Source organism: Chinchilla lanigera, unplaced genomic scaffold (assembly GCF_000276665.1).
Source record: "Chinchilla lanigera isolate Chin_1 unplaced genomic scaffold, ChiLan1.0 scaffold00028, whole genome shotgun sequence".
NCBI lineage: Eukaryota > Metazoa > Chordata > Mammalia > Rodentia > Chinchillidae > Chinchilla > Chinchilla lanigera.
In genome coordinates, this window is record NW_004955429.1 from 14,491,228 (window position 1) to 14,501,442 (window position 10,215).

Genomic DNA, 10,215 nt, shown 5'->3' on the forward strand with positions numbered 1-10,215 from the left:
TGTAAAAAAGGAAAAGAATCCAACCAAACTAAAGCCACACACACAAGCAAAATTATTGACACACGGAAAACAATGTGAAATACAAAAAATCCAAAGTTAGGTAAATTAACCAGGAAACTAACTGTATTACTTTAGATTTTTTTTTTTTATTTACAAAGGACTTCCACCATGTTCTAGTAAATACTTTAAGTTCCACGTTTGTTAAGAAGCATTTGTAAGGCGTGGGCTGTAGCTCAGTGGTGACCTTCCCAGCACTGCACACAGGCACACGTGCGCGAGCACACACACATTTTCTCTCTCTCTCTCTCTCTCTCTCTCTCTCTCTCACGCGTGCACGCTGTGACTCAGGAATGAGGGTGATCCTAGAAACAAACCTGGCATCTCCTCAACCATGGGGTAAGCAGATAGTAAAGTACACTACAACTTAATTACATTCAACTTTCCCCAGAAATATCTGTCTTTTTAACCACTTTAATTCCTTTCTAATGCTCTTAATTCCTTTTAAAGACTTAACTGGCTAGTGATTGGGAAATCTGACTTGAATTTGCAAGATGCAGACAATTTTGGCACTTCGGGCAATGTCATGACTCCGAGAACACAAAAGCAACTCACACGCATGTTCTCATAATTCCTTCTCATGCTCTCACGGGAGCCGGCACGGCGGCGCACACCTATAATCCCAGCTACGAGGGAAGCTGAAGCAGGAGGATCCCAAGTTCCAGGCCAGGGCAATTTAGCAACATACTGTCTCAAAATCAAAATTAAAAGGGCCAGGATGCAGCCCAGGAGCACAGCATTTTCCTGGCACACGTGAGGTTCTGCGTTCAATCCCTACTACCTTGTAAAAAGAAAAGAAAAATAAAAGAGAGGTAGAAAGAGGAAAAGAAAGGGAAAGGCCATGTCCCTTTTCACGGGATTTGCTCGGCTGATGAGTATCTGCTGCCACCTAGAGGTCAGAGTCATTTGACTATTGTGGCTGAGAGGTCTCCCACTTCAGTGGGCAAGCTGGGACAGGACTGGGAATAGCCACGCGTCAGCTTCAGTTTTTCTGACAGAGAAACCAATTTTTCCTTTTCTGCTTTGTTCGGGCATTGAGGATTGAGCCCAGGGTCTCACACACTAAATGTGTTGTACCACTGAGTTATACCACAGCTCCTCACCTAATTTTCCTGTCTAGAAGCTTAATAAACATCAGAGATAACGACTGTTCTCAGTAGTGTTTTCTTTTCTGAGTTAACTGAGAAGCGCACATGGTTTTGCCTAATATGAACAGAGCTGATCCTCTTCGTCCTTAGTTATTTTTCTCCTATAGGAACAAAGTTGGGTAAAGTCTGAGGTCAGCGGTGGGGGTGTGCATAGGTACCCGGTTCCATAGCCATGACCAACCTCCACTCACATACACACACACACACAAGAAAAATCCCACACTACCACCGAAAAGCCAAAACCACAAAAAAAAAAACCAAGATTTCACGGCATTTCAGGTTTCTAAAACCTAGTTTTAAAATTTTTGAAAACTTCAAGTCCGTCTCATGTTGTCTCAACATCACTGAGACAGCCAGGGGCAGAAGGGGACGTGTCCTCCGCGTCTGAGCACGGTGCCTCAGCCCCTCATGCGTGGACAGCGTCCCGAGATGTGGGTGACGAGGGGACAGGACCGGCAGGGGCCGGGCGAGCCCGCGCTCTGGCCCCCGGCTGTCGGGCTCTGGTCACGTGCTCTCTCCAGAGTCACCGCCCCTTCCGGCTGTCAGCGCCTTTCCGGCACAGGCGGGGCAAGTGCTGTTACCCCGACTCCACACACGAGGCCACTGCGGAAGTTCACCTAAACAGCTACGAAGTGGCAGGAATAAGATGACCTAAGGCTTTTAACTCAACGTTCATTTCCCTTCCTACCAACTTACACATTTTGTAAACTTAAGAGAACCTTGCAGCAGGTGTGGTGGTGCATACCTGTTGCCCAGGACCCTAGGAAGCTGAGGCAGGAGGACTGCAAGCTTGAGTCCAGCCTGGGGAACTTACTGACTTAGCAAAACCCTGTCTCAAAATAAAAAATAAAAATAATGAAAGGGCTGGTGATGTAGCTCAGTGCAAAAGCCCTAGGTTCAATTCCTAAAATCACAAAACAAAAGCAAAAAACCAACATAAACCTTGGAGAAGCTGGCACAGTGGTGCAGGCCTAGAATCCTAGCTACTGAGGAGGCTGAGTCAGGGTCAGAATGGGCAACTTATTAAGACCTTGTCTCAAAAATTTAAAAGGGCGAGGGATATAGCTCAGTGGTAGAGTGCCCCCTGTGTTCTATTTATAGTACTGCAATAAAAAATGAAAAAACTTGAATTTTTTAAAAAAACTTTAGAAATAAAACATTTACAAATTTTCAGGTGCATTTAATTGCTCAGTTATGAGCTTTGCCACTCATCAAACCTGGACGTGGGAGCTTATTTCAATAAGCACATTGTTTCTGGAGCGTTTAAAACGTGTTTTTACTGGGCTGGGGTGTAGTTCGGTTGTGAGCACTCGCCTAGCACGTGTGAGGCCCTGGGTTTCATCCCTAGTGCTGCAAACAAGAAAAAAAAGTTTTTACTGAAGTGAATATTTAAACAGTAAAACACATACATCAGAAGGGCATAGCTTGCTACACTTTTACAAATGCATATATATATGTTTTCGACATTTTAATGAGCTACACTATTTTATGTGCTGGTGCTGGGGATGGAACCTAGCACCTTGTTTATGTTATGCAAGTGGTCACCACCCGGCCACATCTCCAACCTCAATTTGTTTTTGTTTTTTTGAGACAAGGTTTCACTGTATAGTCCAGCCTAGCCTTGAAGTCATGGTGATCCTCCTGCCTCAGCCTCAGCTTTCCAGCCTGGGTTTGAAGTTTCGATGTGTCTTGTCACCAGTTCGAACTGGGGACGTTCACTTGGGAGGAGTCTGACGTGTCTATCCTCAGCTGCGCAGCTCAGCTCACCTTACCAGCCCCGCCGCCCAGTCGCTGGCCATGGTCCGCCTGTCCAGCCGCTCCTGTGCCTGTCCTCTGCCCCTCAGTAGGCCTGGGGACAGCCTGGCATAGTGGCTGCATGCTCGCACAGACCTTGGTTATACCGGTTAGTTACACTAGGAGGCACCCTGCGCTGGGCTTGTTCGCTCCGACTTCACAGCCCCCAGACCCACTCGACCCCAGACCGAGTCACAGTGCCGCCAGCTTGGACTTCCTTTTCCCCAAGCCGCACGGCCAGGGGCTCCTGACAGCGCATACAAAGCAGTACAGAGGGCTCACTGACACAGGCCAAGCGGGCGTAGGTTGTGCGAAACTCTCTAATCTCCCCTCTCTCCGCTAAGCATAAAAAAGCAGTGAGGAGTCGCTGGTACAGGGGACACCTGAGAAGAACCCCAGTACTCTGGAGCCTGAGAGTCTGACAGTGCACCACGTTTTCCTTGGGAAGTGAGATTAGGTAAATTCGAGTGCTCTCCACTTTTCCCTGGTTTCTGTGTCTTCACAGCCAGGGGCAGCTGCTTCCCCCAGTCTCCCCCATGAGGTCCCTCTGGAGCCAGAGGGTGCGCACAGCCCTGATGGACCCCGCTGCTCTGTGTGCCCATGACACCGCGCGCGCTGACGGCACCCCAGCACCCGCACCACCTCCCCCGGCCACTGGGGGGCCTGAGTGCGGGCACCGGCCGTCTCCCTCCCAGCACTTCCTCTGTTGCCAGGTGAGTGCGGTTTTCCCTCGCCATCGCTGCCCCAGCTCCTCACTCAGCAGCGCACACCCCGCGAGCACTGTCCAGGCAGACACATCCACCTGGCGCCACCGCCCAGCACAGTGAGGAAGCTCAGGCCATACCCGCTGGGCAGCTGTGAACAGGGGATCTGCAGCACCTCCTTCTGGGTGGTCATTGCCTGAAGGCTCCCTGTGCTCAGGAAGCCACTGGACTCACCAGCGTCAGGTCCTGGGGCCATGATAAGGGCACTAAGCTCACAGCATGGCAACCCTGCAAGCCCTGTCGTTTTAAGGCAGGTGCATTACCCAACGTGGGAAGGAAGGGAGCTAGGACTGAGAGCTCAACCCTCCCTTCACCAGGTGGTTCCAGGGGAAACCAGTCCTTATCCTAAAGCTATTGGGGTGCAGCCTAGCATGTGCAAGACGTTGGGTTCCCCGCTCAGCAATGTACACACACAAAAAAACAAAAGGCCGGGCGTGGTGGCACACACTGGTAATCCCAGCACTGGGGAGGCTGAGGCAGGAGAATCGTCTCCAGTTTGAGACCAGCCTGGGCTACAAAGTGAGTTCATTGCCAGCCTGAACTGCATATGAAACCCTGTCTCAAAAAGACCAAAAACAAAAACACAACAGAACAGAACAAAAAACAAAAGCAGCAAACAAAACAAAGCAGAGACACCTCACTAGTACAAACATGAGCTCAGGTGTAGCTGAAAGGGACACGGCAGCCCTCGGGAATGCCGAGGGTGTAGGAGCTCTGTGCCAGGAAACGAGGGAAAGACCAAGCACACTTTTATCGTGTCACAGTATCACAGAGCATCATCTGCTGATGGCTTTTGGGGAGAGAGGACAGACACCCATTCCCACTCCCCAGAGCCCCACCCTAGGGCAGTCACAGGACCAGGCTCTGTGGCGATGGGCACCAGAAAGCACGAGCACTCACTCACCGGTTTCTGGAGGCGGCCAGCGATGTACAAGTTATTCCAGCCAAGCAGGTCTTCAATCAGAGCACGGGTGCTAATCACCCCATACTTGATAAGCTGGAGAGGAAAGATACGGACATGAAAAAGAGCACAACACCAGGCTGCTGCTTACACAAATGTAAGACGCAAAGACAGAAACCAAAGTCCTGACCAGCGAGCACCTTGATTTCCACAGCCGCTCAAAATGCCTACCTGTGTCTCAGCACTCAGGAGGATCTCTGCAAGTTTGAGGCCAGCCTGGGTTACATAGTGAGTTCGAGGACAGCCTGAACTACATAGTGACTCTGTCTCAAAAACTAAAAACAACAACAAAACTCGAAAAACCTAACTGTGAAAGCTCCCCCTCCATCAGAAACCCCAAGACCAGCCTGGCCCCCAAGGCACGTGAGGTTAGGTAAGGACCTTAATGTAGGTCCAGGTGATGTTAAGGCAGAAGGGCTCCTGGACTCCATCCAGTACCGGTCCTCATGGACCACAAGGAAACAAACCAGTAATTTCCCCCACAGTCTGAGAAGTAAGAATTTAGTTAATGCTCCTCATTTTAGAAATAAGAAAATAAGGCCCAGAAAGAGTAAATAATAAGCTTACTGTGGCACCGGACATGGCAGAATTAAACTAGGTCTAAGTTGGGTGCAGTTCTAGGCCTCTGCGGGCTCAGCTACTTGTGAGGCTGATGCAGGAGGGCTGCTTGAGCAGGAGGACTGCTGATGCAGGAGGACTGCCCAAGGGTTCAGTTCAGCCCAGGAAGAGCAACGTAGGGAACTCTATCTTATCACCCCCACACCCAGCTCTTAGAACTTCAGTCTGGTTATCCAATGTCCCTTTCATTACAAAGTACCAGAAAGTTTCTTTAATTAAAAGTTTTCACTGACATCCTTCACAGCTAATTTCTCTGCTGCTGTTGACTCTAAAATATTTATAATTACAAAGCAACATCCAAAACTAAAACATTTTTATCAATGCTAAACACATGGAATTACAGTCAGGTTCATTTCCATAACAATGTGCACAAACCCGAGAAGTAGATTTCCCAGGTTACAAAGTCTTGTTTGCGCAAACAAATGTCTTCAGACCCACTTTGCTAAATTTCAGTATCAAAATAGCTTCCTTGGGCTGTAAATACCTAAAAAGTAGCTAAGGAATAAAACATTAAAACACAAAGCCCTGGTGACATATGATAATGCCTAAATATTTGCTCACTGGAGCTTATAATACTGTTTGAAAATTACTAGAGATAAACTCAGCATACTATTAGTCACGGAGGGCAGGTGTGGTGGTGTGCGCCCGTAATCCCAGCACTTAGGAGCTGATGCAGGAGGATTGCAGTGAGTTGGAAGCCAGCCTGGGCTACGTGGCAAGACCCTGTCTCAAAAAAGAAAAATAATTACAGAGGAAGAACACAACTCTGCATTCTGTGTGGCGGAAGCGGCGGGCTGTGCTCAGTAACTACCTCTGCCCTCCTGCCTGGCCCCAGGACTAAAGAGGGGCCAGGCAGACAGCAGCCGATGGAAACACCACAGGCCGAGAGGCTGCTGGACTGGACTGGTCCTCCTTCGAAGACTGGTTTCCTCATCCACACAAGGCAGATGGACAAAGAGAGGCTCTGACCAGCAACAATGTTGGCACAGCGGTAGGGCACGGATGCCACCCTAGCCTGCCTCACCTCCAGGAGGCATCTGAGTTAGGTCCTGCTGGTGCCTGGGCCTCGGTCTGCTTTGTTTTTTCTGCAGTGCTGGGGATTAAACTCAGGTCGCAGCGCATCCCAGGCAAGCACTCTACTATTGACCAGTGGGCCACACTTAGTTGGCTATGCAGGGCCGCCCCAGCCACAGGGAGCTTCATCTAAAGCACGGGGGGGGGGGGGTGCATGTTGCCAGGCAACCCCCATGCCCCTTAATTTCTCTCCAACACCTTTCTGTCAAATTTGCTTCCAGCCACCCCGTAGCTGGCTAACTACCAAATTCCTCCTCAGGGTGTCCGCTCCTCCTTCTAGACAAGATTCATCTCCTCCTGCCCCTCAGTGGAAGAGCCTGTTCCTCACACTGCCCAATGCAGTGGTTCTTGGCATGGTTCCCAGACCAGCAACGGCAGCATCACTTGGAAGTTGGTTAGAAAATCAAATCTCCAGCCAGGAGTGATGACGCACACCTGTAATCCCAGCACTCCAGAGGCTGAGGCAAGAGGATGGCCTTGAATTTGAGACCAGCTTGGGCTACACAGTCAGTTCAAGATGACTTGCAGGCCAGCCTCAACTACATATCAACATTCTGTCTCAAAGGAACAAAACAAAAAACAAAAGAAGAAAGAAAGAAAATCAAACTCTGCAGCTACTACAGCAAATAAGAAACCCTAGAGTACAGACCTGCAGTTCATGTGTCCAGGAGGTTACAATTTGAGAACCACTTCATGAAAGGGCAGAAAATAAAGTCAGTCACAGCCAACCACTTCTCAAACTGCAATCACAGTCAAGGGGGAGGAGAGGAGTCCATCGCTTGCACCTCACCAGCGTTCTACTATCAGAGACAGAACAAACCCAAGTTAAGGCAAAGAGCCAGTCACTTACCCTACCGTCGCAGAGGATCAATGGATTGTAGTAAACTCTGGCGCCATAGTTATTCTGAACAGAGGTGATCATCTTGGGCCCCAAAAGTTTTAGGAAAGAGTAGTGGCTCCAATTCTTCTTCAAGTTCTTTGAATGCCACGCAACTGGGTCATCTACAGTGAACACGAAGTCCAGCATGGCATTCTGTCGAAAATGAGGTCACACACCTCAGAAAAGCTGCTAAATGAGAGGTCTGAAATACTTAGCTACTACGATTAACAGAAGGCCTAGGTTTGGCAATGGAAACTTAAGCAAGCCTCTGGGACCAACAAGAGCTTTCTTTTCATCAATGGTGACATCAAACACTTAATGTGCATTGTGCCAGGATTCTTTTAGAGGCTTTCCATATAAAAGGGTAACGCATTCTATCTCTAAAACAATCCTGAAAAGCAGGTCTACCATTAGCCCTACTTCACACACAAAAAAAACAAAGCTCAGGATTAGCGCTTGGCCCAAGGATGCAGAGGTACTGAGTGGCAGCCCTAAGTACAGTGGCCCCAAATCCTGTGTGCTGGGCCCTTCTGCTACACTGCCTTTCAGCTGAAAGTAGGAAAGGTGCTCCACTTGGCTTCCAGATCAAACTAACTCAGTTGGGCAAACTCTATAGCTGTCAGTAAAGGGAGATAAGCCACTCCCTAAGCACTGGTGCATAGCTCAAACGACTCTGCTAAGTTTTGCCTGGAAGCTCAGAATTGGGCAGGAGACACAATTTATTACTAAACTGAACTGGAAGACGAATGCATAGTGAACTAACTTCATTCGGAATGAATGACTGATCCAGGAACACGAAAGAGAAATTTTTCTGGCGATCACAAGCGTATGCCCTGCAGAATGCATGCGTAGAAGTCTTTGGGGACCAGGCAGAGCAGGGAGTCATGTCAGGGAACCTGCTCATGCGCTCAGGGGAGCCCCGCTGACACTGGTGGAAAGGAAGACTTACACGGTGGATCTGAGGGAGGTGCTAGCCAAGCTAAGAAACTTCCCTGCGAAGTGCTGAGCAGAGGCAGCAGAGATTAAGGGTGGAAGAAATCTTACACAACTCTAGGTGAGGGAAAGGTACCAGCTAAGGCACCGAGGTTTTGTGCTGAATGAGAGATTTCAGTGTTTGAATACAAGAACTGTTAACTTGAACGTAGGGAACGAAAACGAAGAAAAGGTCTCTTTTTGGACGATTTTCGGATCTGCTCAAAGGAAAACCTTCAGTGAAAAATGATGCAGCGGCCATCCACAGGCTAAGGCCCATCCACTCCGTGATCCACAAACCACCGATGACACTTAAATTTTAAGAGGAAGCCAAGCGTGGTCGCGCACACGTGTAATCCCAGCACTCTGGGAGGCGGGGACGGGAGGATCCCAAGTCCGAGCCCAGGCGGGGCAATGCAGCCAGACCCCGTCTCAAAAGCAAAAGTGAAAAGGGACGCAGCTTTCACACTCTGGGACGCAGCTCAACGCCAGGGCCCTGGGTGCCAACTCCTGGACCGGGGGCTGGGACTCGCCTAGAGCCGCTGTCACACTCGGCTGCACGCTGGAAGGGCCCATGTGGGAACAAGGGGACTCGGAAGACAAGCCGCTCCGGCACGGGAGGTCCGGCCCCGAGGCCGGGCTCACCTTCTGGTCTGAACTGGGCCCGGCCTGGCGGTACACCCCGGAGCCGTAGGCGAAAGCCAGGCTCAGCTCCTCGGGGAAATGGGACAGGATCCTGCGGAAGGCCACTCCCGAGCTCTGCAGCGCCATGGGGCGGGGCGAGCGGGTCAGGGACGGGAAGACCCGGGCTGGAGCCCAGCCCACACCACAGGGGGAACACCGAGGAACCCGCCGGGGCTGCCCGCAGCCCGGGACAGTAAGACAGAAGTTACGACGGGGTAGCAGACGGCGGCCACGCCGGCTTCGCTTCCGCCTCTGGCCCCGCCCCCGCACGCACGCGCCTCGCACGCAGAGAGACCGCGCTCTCCTGCGCATGCGAGAGCGAGGGCTTTGCAGCGGCCCCTGGTGGTTGGAGGAGCGCACTGCGGGCCTGAGGCTGCAACTTAGCATGGGCAACATCATGAGACTCCTCTCAAAATAAAACAGAAAGAGGGAGAGAGGAAGGGGCGGGGAAAGAGAGAGCTAGAGCTAGAGCTAGAGCTAGAGCGACAGAGACAGAGACAGAGACAGGAATAAAGACATAGAGAGAGAGAGAGAGTGAAAGAGAGAGAGAGGGAAGGGAGGAGGTAAAGAAGGCTAGGGCTGAGGGTATAACTCATTGATAGACCATTAGACCAGCTTGTGTAAGGCCCTGGGTGCCAGTCCCATCACTGTCAAAAAAGAAGAAGGAGGAAGTAATAGCTAACAGTTTTCTCACGCATTGCTCGTGGTACCTCTTTAGTGCCCCCATTTTCCAGATGGAGCCAAGTCGGGGAGGTAAAGCAATGTGCTTGGGATTGCACAAGCTTGTGGCAAAACTGGAGCTAAAACTCAGGGCTGGCTCCACCAGGAGCTCTTTGTGCAGTTTCATTCTGTTCTCGAAGGCTTCGAGCAGGGACCTGTTAGGCTCAAGTGTAACCTTGGTGGGTACGGACGGACAAAAAGCAGGGAGTCCAGTTAGGAAGCCGTCCCCATAATGCCACTGGGGACACACGCTGGCCGAGTCTGGTGGAAGAGCAGAAATGAAAGAGATTAGTTCAAGTGGAAAAGTGATTACTGGGATTCACACTCTGGGTAGATGCTGAGGACTTTTCAATGAATAGATCAGAATTGTTACCTTCATGAGCCCCGGGTCTACTGAGGAGACACAAGCAAATCAGGAGAGAGTGTGCAGAAATGAACATGGCACCCAGTGCTTCCGGTAAAGGAATGTTCACCAGTCCTGTCTGCTGTGTTGGGAACAGACCGTGAGGACACGATGGCCATCATGTTGGCTTTGGAGCCAGG

At 50.4% G+C, this 10,215-nt stretch overlaps 1 protein-coding gene across 3 annotated transcripts in view; it reads right to left on the reverse strand.

The window, feature by feature from the left end:
• Window positions 1–9,214, reverse strand: part of Tamm41 (TAM41, mitochondrial translocator assembly and maintenance protein, homolog (S. cerevisiae)) — a 47,969-nt gene extending 38,755 nt beyond the window's left edge. For 2 of the 3 annotated variants that reach the window (XM_005387013.1, XM_005387014.2), the window contains exons 1-3: window positions 8,914–9,214; window positions 7,267–7,449; window positions 4,668–4,760 (exon numbers count right to left, since the gene is read on the reverse strand). In XM_005387013.1, the coding sequence (XP_005387070.1) occupies window positions 4,668–4,760; window positions 7,267–7,449; window positions 8,914–9,039 (402 nt within the window). In that variant the 5' untranslated portion in view covers window positions 9,040–9,214. The other variant, XM_013515554.1, reaches the window with a different exon arrangement.
• Between the last annotated feature and the right edge of the window lie 1,001 nt (window positions 9,215–10,215).